The sequence below is a fragment of the Daktulosphaira vitifoliae genome, unplaced genomic scaffold (genome assembly GCF_025091365.1).
Source record: "Daktulosphaira vitifoliae isolate Bord-2020 unplaced genomic scaffold, ASM2509136v1 Scaffold_4, whole genome shotgun sequence".
In the NCBI taxonomy this organism is placed as follows: domain Eukaryota; kingdom Metazoa; phylum Arthropoda; class Insecta; order Hemiptera; family Phylloxeridae; genus Daktulosphaira; species Daktulosphaira vitifoliae.
This window is the reverse complement of record NW_026099575.1, coordinates 11566121-11586005: the sequence shown is the minus strand read 5'-3', so window position 1 is coordinate 11586005 and position 19885 is coordinate 11566121. Positions and strand designations below refer to the sequence as shown.

General features: G+C 27.6%; 4 protein-coding genes across 4 annotated transcripts; 3 read left to right on the top strand and 1 right to left on the bottom strand.

Annotated features, from left to right (window-relative positions):
* The first annotated feature begins 2410 nt into the window (after positions 1–2410).
* On the top strand, positions 2411–3694 carry LOC126904942 (zinc finger MYM-type protein 5-like). The gene is made up of 5 exons (XM_050684346.1): positions 2411–2438; positions 2728–3109; positions 3152–3214; positions 3272–3475; positions 3676–3694. Exons 1-5 carry the CDS (start codon positions 2411–2413, stop codon positions 3692–3694), a joined length of 696 nt encoding a protein of 231 aa, XP_050540303.1.
* Positions 3695–4789: 1095 nt separating this feature from the next.
* Positions 4790–5282, top strand: LOC126904210 (uncharacterized). The gene has a single exon (XM_050682994.1). The coding sequence runs from the start codon at positions 4790–4792 to the stop codon at positions 5240–5242; it is 453 nt and encodes a 150-aa protein (XP_050538951.1). The 3' UTR covers positions 5243–5282.
* Positions 5283–7812: 2530 nt separating this feature from the next.
* LOC126904204 (putative methyltransferase C9orf114) lies at positions 7813–12731 on the bottom strand. The gene is made up of 4 exons (XM_050682986.1): positions 12591–12731; positions 11904–12222; positions 11615–11847; positions 7813–8383 (listed from the first exon to the last, which is right to left on the bottom strand). The coding sequence occupies exons 2-4, from the start codon at positions 12204–12206 to the stop codon at positions 7831–7833; spliced, it is 1089 nt and encodes a 362-aa protein (XP_050538943.1). The 5' UTR covers positions 12207–12222; positions 12591–12731; the 3' UTR covers positions 7813–7830.
* Positions 12732–12861: 130 nt separating this feature from the next.
* LOC126904188 (bifunctional purine biosynthesis protein ATIC) lies at positions 12862–19626 on the top strand. Its single transcript, XM_050682959.1, has 9 exons — positions 12862–13072; positions 13839–14045; positions 17014–17472; positions 17674–17834; positions 17897–18055; positions 18306–18524; positions 18603–18769; positions 18849–19113; positions 19217–19626. The coding sequence occupies exons 1-9, from the start codon at positions 13051–13053 to the stop codon at positions 19334–19336; spliced, it is 1779 nt and encodes a 592-aa protein (XP_050538916.1). The 5' UTR covers positions 12862–13050; the 3' UTR covers positions 19337–19626.
* The last annotated feature ends 259 nt before the right edge of the window (positions 19627–19885 follow it).

Below are 19885 nucleotides of genomic sequence, written 5' to 3'. Positions count from 1 at the left end.
AAACTTCCCAACACCATACTACTTAATATTAAAATCTTACCTAGACCAACGTTCTTTCCAAGTAAATATAAACAACACACTTTCTAACCATTTCACTATAAACGCCGGAGTTCCCCAAGGCAGTGACCTATCCCCCCTTTTATACTTAATATACACAGCTGATATACCTACATCTAACTTTACAATNAATTCTTCAGAGTCGTGTTTGAACAAAACAGCTACAAAATCCGCGTAAATGGCAACAGGATGCCGTTCAGTATTGGCCCAGTTTTCAAATTTGGTTGTTGTGTTAGACTCAGGCATAACTGGTGTTATAGGCTCGTTAACTCTACAATGCTCTTTGTGTTGCTGTAGAAGTTCTTCTTTGCTGGGTTTTCCTGGCTTGGAAGTGTAAGTTTTAAAGCATCTTCTACATATAACAGTTTGTAAAACCGCTTCCTTTACCCTGGTACTCTTCTTGTTCTAGTAAAAGTTTTGTGAAGTCTTCATCCAGAAACTCGTTAATCGGGCTCGATACATACAAACTTCTTGAATTGAAAATGTATGATTTAATTAGAAAGAGTCATTAACGATTACTCATTAGCTCAAATAATAGTGCACGTGTATATTTTAGCTAATTAAAGTAAATACTTTCAATTAGAAAACATCAATAACTTATACTCGTTAGCGAAAATAATTATTTGTTTATGTTACTGAACTATCGAATAGAATTTGACTCAATATCAAAAATGTAGTTGCAAATAATATTGCACTGTAAATATCTTTATAAATATATTATTAAACTTTAAGTTTAAAATAAACGATATTAAACGTAATATCGCTGTTAGTCTAATCCATTCTATTAAACTACTTATTAAGGGGCATGAATTAAGGAAAGTCAATTTTTTTTATGTTGTACACACTTTACACATGTAGTCATGTTTAGGTAGCGTTGGGTTAAACACCGCCGTCATCACCACTAACGTTGACGCTTCCGTCGTCACCGTCTTAATTATCATTGCTCTAATGTCTTTTTGTATTTTAAATTTTGACTTTAACTACTTATTTGTGAGTGCGTGGAAATAAATAAAATCATTAAGTAATTTTTCTAAAATAGACCTTTTGTTGGGTTAAAATGCCGCCGCTCTAATGACATTTCACATTTCACATTGTGAAATTGAGCCAGAACATATATTTCATATCTACTACTGTCTCTTTGTCCATGTCTAAAATTGTAATTGTATCAGATTGCAGTTTTTTCTGATATCTGCTGAAAACCATCAATACGTCTGCAATAAATGCGAAGATTTGTAGATTGTCATAATTGATTAAAAAAAACGGTAGCACAGTGGGGTCGAGACACAGTGTAGACAAGGCATAGATGGGACAAGTATAGATGATATTTGACAGTGATTAAAATCACTATCATAAGAAACGCTTCGATGCAAATCTGTAGATAGTGTTTCATTTAGAGAAATTGGTGGATTATTCCAAAAGCAACATCAACTCTTATTTCTTTAATTATATCCTGATTAGTAGTTCTTTGATTTTAAAATATAATATATGAATAAATACTAATTATAATTATTAAATTTAGTATGAAATTGATATTCAATAATTTAATATTGTAATTTAAACGGAGAAATTATAAAAATAATAAAGAAGTTGTATTTTGCTTTATTTTTACGTGTATAAAAATTTAAAGGGCTTGATACAATAAATTTCAATAAAAACTGTTTGTTACTAGAAATAAATGCACTGAACTACAAAGAACTTTCATCAGTAACAAAAATATACCATTCTAAATCAACTTTTCACGATGTTTTCAAATCTGCAATTAGACTTTTTCTGTCACTTCTAAGTTTTAATATTATTAAAAAACAGTATTTACATATAAAAACCCAGCACAGTGGGGTGGCGGCACAGTGGGGTCGTGGCATTGTTGGGTCCAGTATAGATGATATCTGACCAGGCCCGTCGCTAGGGTACAAGCAAGTCATGCATTGCTTTAGGGCGGCAAAATATTTTAAATATATTGAGGCGGCAAAATTAAATTAATAATCGTCGAAAAAAAAATGAAGTAATATTACTATTTTACGTCTACACTGTTATCGTATTAATTCCGCTATTTTGTTGTGACTACGATTGATCAGTGCATAGTTATAATATAACTATACATGTATACACTATATTATAGTGAATACTTTTATAACTATATATATATATATATACCTTTTAGATTATTGCCCACTACCCGTGTGGCCGGTATTCCTAAAAACCTATTTTATTTACTGATAATGAGAAAAACGACCGTCACCTGTTGGTATTTTTATTTTGTGCGTTATACATTTGTCGAATTTAACGAGAGTTTAGACCAATTTTTATCTTACTGAATTTCATTTCTCAACAATCGTCCATCGGTGAACAACATATGGAATACGGTTTAAGACGACGTCGAAGTAAAAGATAATCGGTATTTATTATATTTGATTGTTTTTGCTAAGATTAATAGAGCTCAAGTATTTTTAATTTTATTTATACTTCGTAGATTATAAAAAAAGATATTTTAATTATTGGTAGTTTTTGCTATCTAAAAACTTGTATATTATTTTTTGTTTATAAATCATTCAATATTTGTTATAATATTACACAATTACGCATTGACCATGTCGTCACGAAAACGACTTTCCGGGTTTGAATATAAAAAAATACGAGAAAATAAACAGAATTTTATTAACACACAAGCAGGGAGTTTTACTAAATTTTTATTGCAAAAACCTGTAGATGAAATTAAACTACTGAATGATGATTGTTCACAAACTAAAACTAATTCTGATATACCTACAACCCAACAGAGTTCGGACATACAATTAAATAACAATTTAAACTGTTCACAATCCACTTCTTATGAAATACCAGATAAAGCTTTGCCGCGGGTAGAAGTTGATTTATTTTCTGATTCTGATAAAGATTCTATTAATTCAGATAAATTTAATTATGAAGAAATTAACATTACTTCGGAAAATGACGAATTGGAAACAAATAGTGTTGAACATTCAGATGACCCAAGTGACTGGCCACTAAAATTAACCGACTCAATTCGAATATCACTTATAAAAAAAGGGCCTGTGCAAATTAAAAATTATTCTTTTCCGAAAAACCAATTAAATAGGAAATTTTCTGATGCTTATTATCAACGAATTTTGAATAATGGAGAAAAAATAGAAAGATCCTGGTTGGTTTATTCAAAAAAAAATGATGCTGTGTACTGTTTCTGTTGTATGTTGTTTAGTTTTAAAAAAGATTCAGGTATGGTCTCTGAATGTGGATATAACGATTGGCGTAATTTAACAGGCCATTTAAAAATTCACGAAACCTCAAAAACACACATTCTTCATTTTTCAACTTGGCACGAAATGGTTATAAAATTAAAATTAAATCAAACTATTGATTCTCATAATCAACGTAAAATAGAATCTGAAATAAAACATTGGAGGTCTGTTTTAGTTCGGTTATGCGCTATATTACGTTGCATGGCTGCGCAAAATCTTTCAATCCGTGGAACATCATCTACAATAAATTCACCACATAATGGCAATTTTTTGAAAATTATTGAATTATTTTCGTTGTTTGATAATGTTTTAAAAGATCACGTAGAAAGGATTCAAAATAAACAATTACATGTACATTATTTAGGTCCTCAAATTCAAAATGAATTAATTAATTTAATGAGTGAAAAAGTAAAAAATAATATTTTAAGCAAAGTGAGAGCTGCGAAGTATTATTCCATTATTTTAGACTGCACACCTGACTGTAGTCATAAGGAACAAATGTCCATAATATTGAGATATGTTTGTATTAAGACAGGAGTTTTACATGAGCATTTTATTGGATTTATTGAAGTTTTTGATAAAACCGGGACTGGATTAAGTGACCGGATAATTAAAATGCTTTCTGATTTGGAAATAAACATAAATGATATGCGTGGCCAAAGTTATGATAATGGCTCCAATATGAAAGGAAAACATAACGGAGTTCAAAAACGCATACTTGACATAAACCCGCGGGCATTTTATGTACCATGTAATTCTCATTCGTTGAACTTAGTAGTTAATGATGCAGCAAAATGTAATATTTACACAGTCTCATTTTTTAATATAGTGCAACAACTTTATGTATTTTTTTCGGCATCTACTGAGAGATGGAAAATTTTGATTCAATTTTTACCTAAATTAACATTGAAGAAAGTTTGCGACACGCGTTGGGAGTCGAGAATAAATGCGATAAGGCCCATAAGATATCAATTTGAAGAGCTTTGTAATGCCCTAAAACATATTAAGAATGATGTAAACTTAGATGAAATGAATGGTCTTCATACAAAAGCAGATGCATACGCTCTTTTAAAAAATATATGTGATTTTAAATTTATATGTTCTATTATTATTTGGTATGAAATATTAAGTATTCTTAATCTTGTCAACAAGCAACTGCAGTCAATCAATTTTGATATACAAATTTCTGTTAATAGTATATCATAAATCATTGAATTTTCAAAAGAATATCGAAAAAATGGGTTTTCTAAAGTAAAATTAATTGCTTAAGAAATTGCGTCAGCCATTGGAATATTAGAAGAATTTCCTCAAGATTATCAAGTGCGCAAAAGATTGAAGAAAACCAAGATAATGTTCCTCTTCATAACCCGGAAAAAAAATTTGAAGTAGAGTTTTACAATACTATAATTGATACGGCTATCAATTCTCTGCAAGATAGATTTCTCCAGTTAGATAATCATTGTTCTAACTTTGGTTTCATGTATAATATAAATTCTTTAAAATCTTGGGAGCATGAAACCATACTAAAACATTGTAAAGATTTAGGGATTTTACTATCATCAAATGATACAGCAGATATTGATGTCATCGAATTATTTGAAGAACTAAAATTATTTTGTCGACTTACAGAATCAAGTAGTTCAGCAAGTAAAAATCTTGAGTACATTTATAATAATCAACTCCAGGAAATATATCCTAATATTGAAATCAGTTTAAGAATCATTCTTACAATTCCAGTGACAGTAGCGTCTGCTGAGAGAAGTTTTTCGAAACTGAAACTTATAAAATATCATTTAAGATCAACAATGAGTAATGAGCGTTTGACTGGATTATCAATTTTATCCATTGAAGCAGAGTTGGCACAAGAATTAAATTTAGAAAATTTAGTGCAAGATTTTGCAACAAAAAAAACAAGAAAAATTAATTTTTAATTTTGAAATATTATTTTAAAACTTCAAATTTTATCATCATTTTATGTTTATTTCCAGGTTTGATTTTTTATTTATATAAAACACATTATGTATGAAGAACACTTGTATATTATTTTTTTTTCTTAAAGGTATATAAAATATATATTTATGGTTTTGACTTTTGTCAAATTAAAATATTTTTAATCAACACATTTATAAACATTTTGTCATTTCAATATAACTTATGCACCTACTTGTTTAAATAAGTATCTTATGGGCTGTCCATAAATATCGTACGCCAAAAATAACTGAAATTTATCCCCCAATCCCTTTGATGATAACAGTAAAGTGGCGTAGCCAGTATTTTTCAATGGGTGGGGGGTAAAAAAAACACATTACTTTTATTAGTATATTGTTTATCAAATTTAAATAATAATTTTTTATTATTAATATAATTTTATATTAATTCTACACAAATTATAGCCAATGGGAAGGCATGGCCCCAAAGCCCTCCTCTGGCTAGGCCGCTGTAAAGTATTACCCTCCCAACACTTGTTACCCAATTGTATTACCCAACCACGCCCTTTAAGGGCGGCATTAGATATTTTCACTTTAGGGCGGAAAATATCTTGCGACGGGCCTGTATCTGACAGTGATTCAGATCATTATCAAAACGCTTCGATGCAAATCTGTAGATGTTTAATTAAAAAAAAAAAATTTGTTAAAATAGCATATTTTTGAATATGGTAGCCATTTGCGCATAGAAGATAGGTCGTCGGGACAAATTTTTTTTTTTTATTTTATAGTTGCTATTTTAAATCTCCTTCAATGAGCAGGTTAAGTGTTAGATTTTCAAAAAAATGATATCAAATGAANGTAGTATTTCCGGAACATTTTCAAAAATTAAGTTGAAAAAGTTAGTTTTTGTAAAATAGTTGCTATTTTAAATCCCCCCCAATGAGCAGGTTAAGTATTAGATTTTCAAAAAAATGATATCAAATAAAAGGAAAATATCTAAGGATTTAGTATAAAAAAAAATTATGTTAATATGTTGATTTTTGAAAAAGTTATGGAAGTTTTAAGAAAAAAAAGACAAAATTTAACGATTTTTAAATTTGTAATTTTTTTGGATATTTCCCCCATTTGCGGGGAACGAGGGAAAATTTTTCAATTTTGAAGGGTAATGCCTTCAACTAGATACAATTTGTGATCTTTTGACGTATTGTTGAAAGAAATCAGTCCAGTGAGAGCTGAGAAAAAGTGGCAACAGACATAAAATAAATAAATAAACACATCATAGTAAAATTAATACCTTCTCAGCTTCATATCGAAGCTAAAAGTCTGTATCCTCTTGCCTCTTTGTTAGGACAATCTTTTAAGAATAATACTAAAGCTTAAAACAACTAACTCTGAAAAAATATATTTCAACTCTCTAACACAATTACTACTCGATTTGAAAGCCAAATCCGATCTGTGTGCTGCACACCATATGGTAATGAAAGGAAAATTTGAGTTAATCTTGTACTTTCTCCTAAAGAGCTCCCACAACCCTGCTCTACAACCAGTGTTTACTGCTGCTATATCTGTTATCAAAGAGATGACAAATTCAAAAAGTTGTCTAGACATTCCTTCTCCTAAAGTAGTATCGATGGCGTTCTCTATTGCACCAAGTATTCCCTCAGCACCTTGACAAGTTGGTTCACTTATCCCAAGGAAATATTGAACTGATTCACCAGATTTTTTTATGACTTTTTCAAAAACATATATCTTGTCTATTTGTATGCGGTCCAAACTGCCATCACATCCCAAAGAAAGCGATAAAATGTTAGAACTCAGTATATCTTGCACACTATGATCACTTTAAATAATATACTGAATAAATTCTTTATGTGCGGTTGGGGTCAAATATTGAAAATTTACGTCTTGAGGAACGCACGGAATACTCACATTTTAGCTTCATTTTATTTTTTTTTTGTGTCTGTTACCACTTTTTCTCAGCTCTCACCAAACCAATTTCTTTCAATGATACGTCAAAAGATCACAAATCGTATCTAGTCGAAGACATTACCCTCAAAAATTGAAAAAAATTCCCTCGTTCCCAGTAAATGGAAAGTCTGACACTTTTATATATATTTTAAATTAAAGCTAATGTAATATACTTTATTATGGAAAAAAAAATTTCAGACTATTTTGTTTTCATGGTGAAAACAGACATCAAAGTTAATAAAAAAATAAGATTTTTGTAAAAAAAATTTTTTTTTATTTTTAACTTTATGAAAGATGTATGGATCAATATAATTCTTTTTTTTTATGGATGCATGATGTATTTAACCATCATTTGGTATATATATATATATATATATATATTACATTTTGAGACAATCATAATCAAATCTATGTATTGTTCGATTTTTACCTTGCTTTTATCAATATTTTATTACTGTGTTGAATTATTAGAAGATGGTGAATAATATGTTATCATCAATGTAAAATATGCATTATAATGGGGAAAAAATATATTTTGTTTACAAAAACTGTCCAATTATTAAATCAGTGAAATAATAATGATAATAATAATATTACAGTTCATATAATTCTTTTTAATACATTTATTTCAATTTAATTTTACAACGCAATTCCGCCAAAGTAATTAAAATAGCTTCTTCAGTTCTGATAGTCCTTGAACCTTGACCAGGACAAGTATTTAAGTAGAAATCAAATAAATCAGCAGGGTTTTTCAATTCAACATTAGTATCAGTTTCTAAAGCTTGTTCTAGTCCATGAACACCGCCAAAACAAATTAAAGCATGTTTGTAGTGATTTAATTGATTATGATCACATTTATCTATATCAACACCTTTGTCAGATGTTCCAATTTTTAAATCATAACCACCATGATAAGGACACTTAGTGAACACTTCTTTAATAGAATCAGCACATCTCACATTGTAACCCCAATAAATACCAGCTTCACTTTTTGGAGTATTGGGTGATACTACAATTCCTTTTTGACGTTTGGAGTCATTATCTTTTGGAAGTAATTTGACAGTGACTCTTACATATGGCTGAATACATTGATCAACAAGAACATGTTTTTTCAAGCCAACATCTACATTACAACCTTTTCCCTTTTTTGGTGGAAGTGTAGATACTACACCTTCTCTGAAATATAAAATTCAATATTATATACTAGGATACTATATATTTTATGAATACTTGATTATTTTTAGATACAATACCTTTTTGTTTTTAGATAATAAAAAATAAGTTTCATAAAATTGTAAACTAATTCAATAACATTAGCACTAAGTTATTTAAGCTCAATGGTTGAATTTATTTGAATATTATTATGAAAAAATTACATGAAATCAGAGGCAGCAAAAATATTATTCAGGAATTCTTTTATAGACCAGTCAACGAAGGAGTAATTTTGGCGAATAGCAGAAAAAATTCCCAACCAAATTCTTTTTTTTTTTTTAAAGTTAAATTAAGATATGTATAATGACATACTAAAAGTCCTTATTGATTGGAATTGAGCTTTTTTTTTTACAGCCTCGCAAAAGTTCAAAAATATGAGCTTTTTTAATTTTCTCAAAAAATATTTAATTCACAAAAAAAAGTTTTGTACAAAAGTTGTTTAAAAGACAATTCTAAACAAAAAAAGTATCTTATACTTTTTCATTTAAACAAATATTTTTCGAGTTACATTACATTTAATATGAGTACTAAAATTTATTTTCCAATTTTTTCATTTTACGGTTACTTTTTATCATGTTATACTTACATTAGACACAATGTTATAAATGCATATATGTGTATGTGTGAGTTTATTTATTTATAGTATGATGAAAGTGTAGTGTATATTAAGATACAACCGATAGAGTAGGTAATTGATTTGACGCTATATTGTTTAAACCCAATTAAACGCTAAATTGTACATTCCCAAACAACAATTATATTATGTCAATTGCCACCGGAATTTCTGCTAATATTAAAGATAATTGTCATAAAGCGGCCTTTAGTCAGGTGCTGGATCTGGTAAAAATTGTGGCTGCCAAAAAACAGGGCTTAAATGTTCTATTATATGTGAACATTGCAAAGGTCAATGGCGTACAAATTCAATAGAAATAAATATTGAAGATTAAGAAGATTATACTTTAGTTGAAGATATATTCTATCAAAATATAGATTGGGAAAATGAATAAGAAAATGGAAAAAAATTCTGTTTGATACATTTGTCAAATAACTTTATAGAGGAGAAATCCTCCATCGATTACATACTTTACACTAGTAATGCATATAACTTGTATTTATGATATAAATAAGGAAATGGGAGATCATGTAGCTTTTGTAATAATCCATAAAAATTTTAAAATTATACACTATCTACAGATTTGCATCAAGGCGTTGTTTTATGATAATGGTTTTAATCACTGTCACATATATCACATACTGCACCCTATTATACACACTGCTGGTTTTTTTTTTAAAGAGCGATTAGTTGAAATAGTAGCAATGGGTTTACTTTAATTATTTCATTATTAATTTTAACAATAGAAGTGATTGAAGCTAGAGTTATAACTTTATTTGACCTCTAAGATTTATATCATGAAATTTATTATTCACCATTGAGTTTACTAGAACAAGACCAATTTTATACACTTTATGACAATTAATTTTATCATTACCAGAAATTCTGGCTGGGTTGACAATAGAGAACATGAGGTAGGTGAAATAAGGAGATCAGTGACAATAGGCGAGAACGTGAATGAGGAGGGGGAAAGTTTTAAGTATTTAGGATTAGTTGTGCAAAAGAGCGGTGGTATTGACGAGATTGTAAGACACAGGATTAAGTACGGGTGGTTGAAGTGGAGAGAAGGGTCTGGCGTCTTATGCAATAAAAGACTTCCAATGAGCCTGAAAGGTAAATTCTATAATACTGTAGTGAGGTCAGCTATGATGTATAGTTCGAAGTGTTGGGCAGTTGATAAGAAAGTAGAGCAGAGAATGAGTGTAGTAGAGATTAGAATGCTTAGATGGATGAGTGGGGTGACTAGAGAAGATAGAATAAAGAACGAGCATATAAGAGGGAGTATAGGTTTAGCATCAATCGTGGATAAGATGAGAGAAAATAGACTTAGATGGTAGAGAGAAGAATCGGTAGCTATAGAACAGTTATAGAAATGAATGTTGAAGAAAGAAGAGGTAGAGGAAGACCAAAAAAGAGATTGAGGGATATTATTGAATGCGATATTAAGACAGCTGATGAAAGTGTGGGAGATAGTGTCAAGTGGAAGTTTAGGATAAGGATGGCCGACCCCAAGTAGTTGAAATTAAGGCAAAGAAAAAGAAAAAGATTACCAGAAATTCCGGTGCCAATTGACATAATATAATTGTTGTTTTTGGAATGTACAATTTAGCGTTTAATTGGGTTTAAACAATATAGCGTCAAATCAATTACCTACTCTATCGGTTGTATCTTAATATACACTACACTTTCATCATACTATAAATAAATAAACTCACACATACACATATATGCATTTATAACATTGTGTCTAATGTAAGTATAACATGATAAAAAGTAACCGTAAAATGAAAAAATTGGAAAATAAATTTTAGTACTCATATTAAATGTAATGTAACTCGAAAAATATTTGTTTAAATGAAAAAGTATAAGATACTTTTTTTGTTTAGAATTGTCTTTTAAACAACTTTTGTACAAAACTTTTTTTTGTGAATTAAATATTTTTTGAGAAAATTAAAAAAGCTCATATTTTTGAACTTTTGCGAGGCTGTAAAAAAAAAAGCTCAATTCCAATCAATAAGGACTTTTAGTATGTCATTATACATATCTTAATTTAACTTTAAAAAAAAAAAAGAATTTGGTTGGGAAATTTTTCCTTTGTTGACTGGCCTATTAATAAAAAGAAAAACATTTTTTGCTCATTCACGTAGTTTATAGGAGTTTTAAGTATAGTACTTTGTATGAGAGTATGTTTTATGTCTTATATTTTATACAAAAAATATTTTATAAGGAAAGGGAAAAATTAAATTAAAAATATACGCTGTGACAACTCTGTTATTAATAAAGTTTTGTGTTAAATTTTTTTTTGTTTGGCAAAACTAAGATAAAATTTGAAAATGCCCATTTCAAAATGATTTTTGAAGTAGTTATATAGTATGAGTTAATATAATTTTAATATAAGAGATCATACACAATATATGTGGTGTTAAAACTATGTAATATTTATTAAAGCTATGCATTTTTATCATCAATGTGTAGCTCAAAATTTGACTATTACATTGTTAAGAGTAGTTTTTAGTATATATTTATTTGTATAAAATTATATAAAATATATACAAATATATTTTAAAAAAATGTATAATTACCGAAATGGAACATTATCATCTTGTCTAAAATGATGGGGGGCATCTAGTGGATTTAAGACACCAGTATATTTCAAAAAGTTATGTAGAGGGAATAAAACTTTTCTCAAATATTGTGGACATTCTAAATATTGTAAGATAACTGCTAATTGTTTACACGTTTTTGAGCCACCTTCAGTTTTTTTGTTAGCTATCATAACATTAGTTTGTTCACCAATATCATCAAATACTATTATCTAAAAATAATAAAACGAATATAATGTGAAGGAGAAATTAACCTAAAGAAACTAACTTCATCAATTTTGTAAATGCAAGCTGCCCTGGCTATTTGACCAGCTAAATAAGTTCTAAATTCTGGAGATTGTGCATTGTCCAAAATAGAACCTGGTACAGCTATACTAATTGTAGGTAATTCCTTTGACTTTTTAGATTTTATTTCTTTCTTTTTAAGTGTACCTTCGATATTATTGGAATTATTCAAGCTTTCATTTTCTTCAACGATTTCTGTTTTGATTTTTTTGGTTTTAACTTTTTCTGTTTCTTCAATATGTTTTTTTTTTTTTTTGTGATCATTATTAGATTCAACTGGAGACATAATTTTAGTAAATTATCTATAAACAAAAAATAAACATCATAGATAATTTTTAATTAAATGTATATTTATCATAAATCAAATGAAGGGTACAGTATAAAAAAGGTAATAATTTCTGGAATACTACAGTTTCTACAATGTTTCCAGAGAACAAAAACAAAGTTATATATCTGTACCCCTTATATAATAAACAAAATAGACACTTTAATATTAAAAAAATTAAAACATATATCACCAAACAGATGTCATTACTCAATACTACTGCAAAGAGCTATCAAATCAAACCATAAAGTCAAAATTTTTAAAAACTCACTGCTACTATTTTTCTATGTATTCTTTAAAAAATTAATAAATTATAAATAAAAAAAAAAATTTGATGTAGCTTACTTAATCAATTTAAAGCTCAACAAAGAGACGTTGAACGTAACAGAAAATAATTTAATGGGTAAAATAAAATGAAAAACGATTTGATACACTAAGAAATAGATTCCCTTACTATCTCGTAATGATAGATATTTGATATTTACGAATCAAAATGAGGTTATGGTGACTTTTTACGATATTTAACGGCATTTAGACTGATAAGAAGTATGCACTTGATTAACAAGGAATTAAAGAAATTAATTATAATTTAATGTAGTATATTTATCAATGTATAATTTTTTATAATAAATTAGTGGGGATTATAATTATTTTTCTTAACCATTCTTTAGTTGTTATTACAATTTACAATTAAAATCAACAAAACACGTGGTGTACACTACATATTACGTAATTTAAAATATTCCTGTTTAATCTTGAAATTTTTAAGTTTCATTATATCAACTGAATTTAATTGTAATTGATCATGTCATCTACATTTGATCTAGGTAAATACATTTTCTTAATACGCCTATTGTGATATAATTTTTAGTAGCATTTTTAAATTTATCAAAAATTATTTTATCATTTTTATGGTTGTAATAAAATATTATAAATAATTTACCAACTATTTATCTTTTTTTTTATATTAACCTCAAGACTAAGTATGATTATTTTTTAAAGTATTTTATAAAGTTGTAGAGATTGTGCATAATGAAAAAAAATCTAATTTAATAAGATTCATTAAGGTTTATTATAATTTAAAAAGTTACTAGATGTTGAATCCATAATCCAAAAGTAGTGTAATGAAGAATCCTTCCAAAAATATTTTATTGGTGCAATTAAAATAAAACCATTTAAGTGTTCAAAATGTTTGGTCCCCAGTAAAACCATTTTGGCCTATTGCTTGTATATTATCAATTTTTATACATTTCAAAATAATGCTCATGGGGAAAAATGTATACAAAATAATAGTATAAGTATGCTTCTTATTATTTTTAATTTTTATGAAATATTAATCAAATACGCCATATTAATCAAACCCAACGCCTTCTTTTATAAAAACCAATTTATTAAGTTGATTTATTATTATTTTAATTTATTATGGAAATTTCATGGTTTGGTGAAAAGTAGAAATGTATTTTTAATGATAAAATGAATAGCATACATATACCACTTAAGTGCTAGTTTTATATTATTCAGTAATTAATTATTATCTTAATAGCTTTTCACGCCAATACAGATCAAATAATTTAAATATTTATAATTTTTCAGCATTGATCAGTGTATCTAATAAAACTGGCTTACTAGATTTTGCTGGTCATCTTGTTAAAAACGGTTTTAAACTGTTAGCTAGTGGAGGAACATCTTCTTTTCTTCAAAATGAAGCAAAACTTCTAGTTACTAATGTTTCTGATTTTACTGGAGCACCAGAAATACTTGGAGGCCGCGTTAAAACTTTACATCCAGCTATACATGGAGGTAATTTTCAAATTAAAGTTCTTCACATAATTAAAAATTTTACAAAACAAATACTTATTTTTATAGTGAATATACTTTAAAAAACCCAGCACAGGGGGGTCGCGGCACAGTGGTGACGTGGCATAGTTGGATCAAGTATAATGATATCTGACAGTGATTAAAATGACTATCAAAAAAGAACGCTTCGATGCAAATCTTTAGATACTGTTTAATTTTAAAAAGTTGGTGGATTATTCCAAAAGCTTCATAAACTGCTAGTTCCTTATTAATATCCTGATTAAGATAAAGTATGTCGAATGAAAAAGGGATTATTAAAAAATAGTATTTCCCATAAAAAAATTATATTGATCAATACACTTTTCAATAAGTTATAGCATTATAAAGTTAAAAATGTAAAAAATAAAATTGAGAATTTTCACACAATAATAGCATTTGGTAGCCATTTTCACCGTGAAGACAAAATAAAGTCCGAAATTTTTTTTTTTACATAATAAAGTAGATTACATTAGCTTTAATTTAATATATATAGAAAAGTGTCAGACTTTCCGGAACACTTTCAAAATTTAAGTTGAAAAAGTCAATTTTTTGTGAAAAAGTTGTCATTTTGAATCCCCCCCTGTAGGCAGGTAAAAAGTCAGATTTATAAAAAAAATATACCAAATGATAGGTAAAGACATCATGCATCTACAAAAAAAGAATTATATTGATCCATACATCTTACAAAAAGTTATAGCATTATAAAGTTCATATATAAAAAAGAATTTTTTTTACAAAAATCGTATTTTAGCTTCGATGCGAAGCTGAGAAGGTATTGGTTTTACTAAGATGTGTTTATTTTTATTTTTGTTTTTTTTTTGTGTCTGTTACCACTTTTTCTCAGCTCTCACCGAACCGATTTCTTTCAATGATACGTCAAAAGATCACAAATCGTATCTAGTCGAAGACATTACCCTCAAAAATTGAAAAAAATTCCCTCGTTCCCCGTAAATGGGGGAAACCTCCAAAAAAATTACAAATTTAAAAATCGCTAATTTTCGAAATTTTTTTACTTAAAAGTGCCATAACTTTTTTAAAAATGAACATATCAATATAATTCTTTTTTTATATAGATGTGTAATATCATTACCTTTCGTTTGGTATATTTTTTTCATAAATTTAACCCTTAACCTGTCCACAAGGGGGGATTTAAAATGACAACTTTTTCACAAAAATTTGACTTTTTCAACTTAAATTTTGAAAGTGTTCCGGAAAGTCTGACACTTTTCTATATATATTAAATTAAAGCTAATGTAATCTACTTTATTATGTAAAAAAAAAAATTTCGGACTTTATTTTATCTTCACGGTGAAAATGGCTACCGAATGCTATTATTGTGTGAAAATTCTCGATTTTATTTTTTACATTTTTAACTTTATAATGCTATGACATATTGAAAAGTGTATGGATCAACATTATTTTTTTATGAGNTTATGCTATAACTTTTTGAAAAATCTATGGATCAGTACAATTTTTTCATGAGGAGTAGTATTTATATACATCTTTCATTTGACATACTGTTTTTTTAAATCCGACCATTTCCCTATATACGAGGGGGGTTCAAATCTAAAAAATGCATGTAGAAAGTAGAACTTTTTCAACTTAAATTTTGAAAGTGTTCCGGAAAGTCTGACACTTTTATATATATCTTAAATTAAAGCTAATGTAATATACTTTATTATGCAAAAAAAAAATTTCGGACTTTATTTTATCTTCACGGTGAAAATGGCTACCGAATGCTATTTTTGTGTGAAAATTCTCGATTTTATTTTTTACATTTTTAACTTTATAATGCTATGACATATTGAAAAGTGTATGGATCAACATTATTTTTTTATGAGAAATAATATTTTTTAATAATCCCTTTTTCATTCTACATACTTTATCTTAATTAGGATATTAATAATGAACTAGCAGATCATGTAGCTTTTGGAATAGTCCACCAATTTTTTAAAATTAAACAGTATCTAAAGATTTGCATCGAAGCGTTTTTTTTTTATAGTGATTTTAATCACTGTCAGATATCATTATACTTGATCCATCTATACCACGTCACCACTGTGCCGCGACCCCCCTATGCTGGGTTTTTTTTATTAAGTTTAATGTCTATTTTCACCATGAAGATAAAATAAAGTCCGAAATTTTTTTTTACCATTATAATGTATATTACATTAGCTTTAATTTAAGATATATATAAAAGTGTCAGTATTTCCAGAACACTTTCAAAAGTTATGTTGAAAAAATTAATTTTTTGTAAAATTAAGTTGTCATTTTAAATCCCCTTCTGTGGGCAGGTAAAAAGTCAGATTTATAAAAAAAATATACCAAATGATAGGTAATGACATCATGCATCTATAAAAAAAAGAATTATATTGATATGTTTATTTTTAAAAAAGTTACGGCAGTTTTTAGTAAAAAAAATTGAAAAAATTTGGAAAATTAGCCATTTTTAAATTTGTAATTTTTGAGGGTAATGTCTTCGACTAGATACAATTTGTGATCTTTTGACGTATCATTGAAAGAAATCGGTTCGGTGAGAGCTGAGAAAAAGTGGTAACAGACACAAAAAAAAAAAAAAAAAAAATAAACACATCTTAGTAAAACCAATACCTTCTGAGCTTCGCATCGAAACTAAAAATTTTCATGGGGATTTTTACTTTCAAACTATTTATTTTAAAAAATCATTTTTACTTACTTTTGTGATAGATAAAATATTATGTAATAATATTGTTAGATAATTAGCAACTAATTTGAAGGAAAATTGGGACATGAATCAGTTTGTTTGATATGCCTTTATAAGTATTAGTGTGGTAATTGATATTTTAGAAGCTTTGATAATATTTGAGTTGAATCACTGTTAAGAACATCAAATAATTATTAATAAAATTTTATATTTAATATTTAGTCTTAATTTTTAAATGCCTATTTTTAGGTATTCTCGCTCGTTTAACTCCAACTGATCAAAATGATTTGGAAAAACAAAATTTTAGTTTAATTCAAATTGTTGTATGTAACTTATATCCATTTGAAAGTGTAATATCCAAAACTGATGTTGATCTGTCTGATGCTGTTGAAAATATTGACATAGGAGGTGTGACATTATTAAGAGCTGCTGCAAAAAATTATGAAAGAGTCACAGTTATATGTGATCCAAATGATTATTCAGAAGTTATGAGTGAAATATCTTTATATAAGAATACAGTTTTGGAAACTCGAAAAAAATTAGCATTAAAAGCCTTTTCACACACAGCTGCTTATGATGATTCTATATCAAATTTTTTTCGAAAAAAGTTTTCTAATAATATTGGACAAATTAATTTAAGGTATGGAATGAACCCCCATCAAAGCCCTGCTCAACTATTCATTACAGAATCTGAATTACCATTAAAAGGTAAGGATTACTTTAATTTTCAAATGGTATACAAATTATAAAATTTTGGTCTTTTAATTAGATTTAAAGTAAAAATAGGGGTTAATTTTATTATATTATTTCTAAATTAAACATACAATGTTGTCTTGAACTAAATTGAAGTAACACATTGTTTTAAGTAACTGATTTAGTAAAATTAAAAAAAATTGATTTAATATTTAGTGATAAATGGATCACCTGGCTATATTAATTTATGTGATGCCTTAAATAGTTGGCAACTGGTTAAAGAACTTAAAGAAGCTACTGGCCTTCCTGCTGCCACATCTTTTAAACATGTTAGCCCTGCTGGAGCTGCCATAGGTGTTTCTCTAACTGAGACTGAAGTAAAATTTTTGTAGCTGTAGTTATAATCATTGCTTTTTCTAAATATTTTATTTTTTGTTAGGCTAATTTGTGTATGGTTAAAGATCTACTTGAGATAATGACTCCTCTTGGTGCTGCTTACGCTAGAGCTAGAGGTGCAGATCGCATGTCCTCTTTTGGAGATTTTATTGCATTGTCCCATTCATGTGATTTTGTTACAGCCAAAATTATTTCTAGAGAAGTATGTTCGTTCAATTATTTTTTTTAAATACAAATTACATAGGTAAACCTTGTTTAATTGTAAAAATGTATTCTAGAGTTCTGAAATTTATATTTGTAATTTGGAATATTAGAATTAAAAATTTTATTTTAACTAATATTTAGTAGTAATCTAGCTTAAGCAGTGGTGGATACAGTAGAGGGTTCTAGAGGTGTTTATGTTAATTGAATTTTTACAAAAATTCAATTATTTATGATATATAATTTTATAGGTTTCTGATGGTATTATTGCACCTGGATATCATGAAGAAGCTCTAAATTTATTAAAAAAAAAAAAAAATGGTAACTATTGTATACTTCAAATTGATGAAAATTATATGCCAAAACCTATAGAAAGAAAAACATTATATGGAATTACATTGGAACAAAAACGTAATGATGGAAAAATAGATAGAGAACTTTTTAAAAATATTGTTACTAAACGGCAAAATGTTAGTTGTAAATGTTCTATTTTCTAAACTATAGTAATTAATATGTACACAGTTGAATTTTACTTTATTTTATTTTAGGTCAATGAAGAAGTTATTCGTAATCTTATTGTAGCTACCATAACTTTAAAATACACTCAAAGCAATTCTGTATGCTACGCTTTAAATGGCCAAGCAATTGGGATTGGAGCCGGGCAGCAATCAAGAATTCATTGCACCCGATTAGCTGGTGATAAAGCTGATAACTGGTTATTATTATTATGTGATATAACCTAGCCAAAGATTTAGTATAATAATTTAAAGATAATTATTTTTTGTAATTCACAGGTGGCTTAGACAACATCCTCGGGTATTAGGTATGAAATTTAAAAAATCTGTCAAAAGAGCTCAAGTAGCAAATGCTGTAGATGACTATATAAATAATACAATTGGTAATGGAATATCACGATCTAGATGGGAAGAATTATTTGAAGAAATTCCTGTAGAATTAACAACTGAAGAAAGAAAAATCTGGATTTCACAATTAAAAGGTGTTATTTTATCATCAGATGCATTTTTCCCATTTAGTGATAATATTGAAAGAGCTATTCAGGTAAGATTTACATTATTAATAAATTATAAATTATACATTATGTATTATCATAATGACTATGTGTTTATTAATATATTAATAATTATATGTTTATATATTATAGAGTGGTGTTGAGTTTATTGCATGTCCATCAGGTTCAACAAATGATCAAGAGGTGATCAATTTTTGTAATGAGCAAAATGTAGTTTTAGTTCATACAAATCTTAGACTATTTCATCATTGATAAAAATAATAAATTGGAATATTTTGAAGATATGTGTATCAAATACGATATATTTAAACACTTTATGTAAAAATATTCAAATTAAATAACTTATATGCTATTTGTTACACAACTTATTGTTAATAAGTTACTAGATCTAATATATGATCCACAAATAAAAACTTATATATGTTAAATTTTAATTGTACTATTAAGCTTACAAATATCACAATTATCTTAGCTTGTTTTTATGTATTTTAATATTACTTGTTTATTAGTCGTGAGAGAAATATAAAGTTTATATTTATTTATTATTTTACAATATATAATAGTCCTTAGGTGCACATATAGAGGTACTTAGTACCTAAGAAATTTTGAGCAAGATAAAAATAAATATAGTTTAAAAAAACTAAAAAACACACTTTTAAAGCACATTGAACTAAAAAGTTCAAAATAATTTTTAAAATAAGCTTAAAACAATAATGAACGAAAAATATTAGTATTATTGTGATAAAAGCATCGGGCGCTCAATATACGAAAAATATGGCACAAAGCACTCACGCTTTTATC

Bases quoted from the DNA above. Each gene is read 5' to 3' on its own strand.
- LOC126904942 (XM_050684346.1), top strand. From the start codon at position 2,411: ATGGAATACGGTTTAAGACGACGTCGAA. The intron at 3,110-3,151 runs GCAAATTAAAAA...CCAATTAAATAG, and splicing joins CTTATAAAAAAAGGGCCTGT to GAAATTTTCTGATGCTTATT. The intron at 3,215-3,271 runs GTTGGTTTATTC...TATGTTGTTTAG, and splicing joins GAAAAAATAGAAAGATCCTG to TTTTAAAAAAGATTCAGGTA.
- LOC126904210 (XM_050682994.1), top strand. From the start codon at position 4,790: ATGTATAATATAAATTCTTTAAAATCTTGGGAGCATGAAACCATACTA.
- LOC126904188 (XM_050682959.1), top strand. From the start codon at position 13,051: ATGTCATCTACATTTGATCTAG. The intron at 13,073-13,838 runs GTAAATACATTT...ATAATTTTTCAG, and splicing joins GTCATCTACATTTGATCTAG to CATTGATCAGTGTATCTAAT. The intron at 17,835-17,896 runs GTAAAATTTTTG...ATTTTTTGTTAG, and splicing joins TTTCTCTAACTGAGACTGAA to GCTAATTTGTGTATGGTTAA.
- LOC126904204 (XM_050682986.1), bottom strand. From the start codon at position 12,206: ATGTCTCCAGTTGAATCTAATAATGATCACAAAAAAAAAAAAAAACAT. The intron at 11,848-11,903 runs GTTAGTTTCTTT...TATTATTTTTAG, and splicing joins GCATTTACAAAATTGATGAA to ATAATAGTATTTGATGATAT. The intron at 8,384-11,614 runs GTAATTATACAT...TTTATATTTCAG, and splicing joins GATGATAATGTTCCATTTCG to AGAAGGTGTAGTATCTACAC.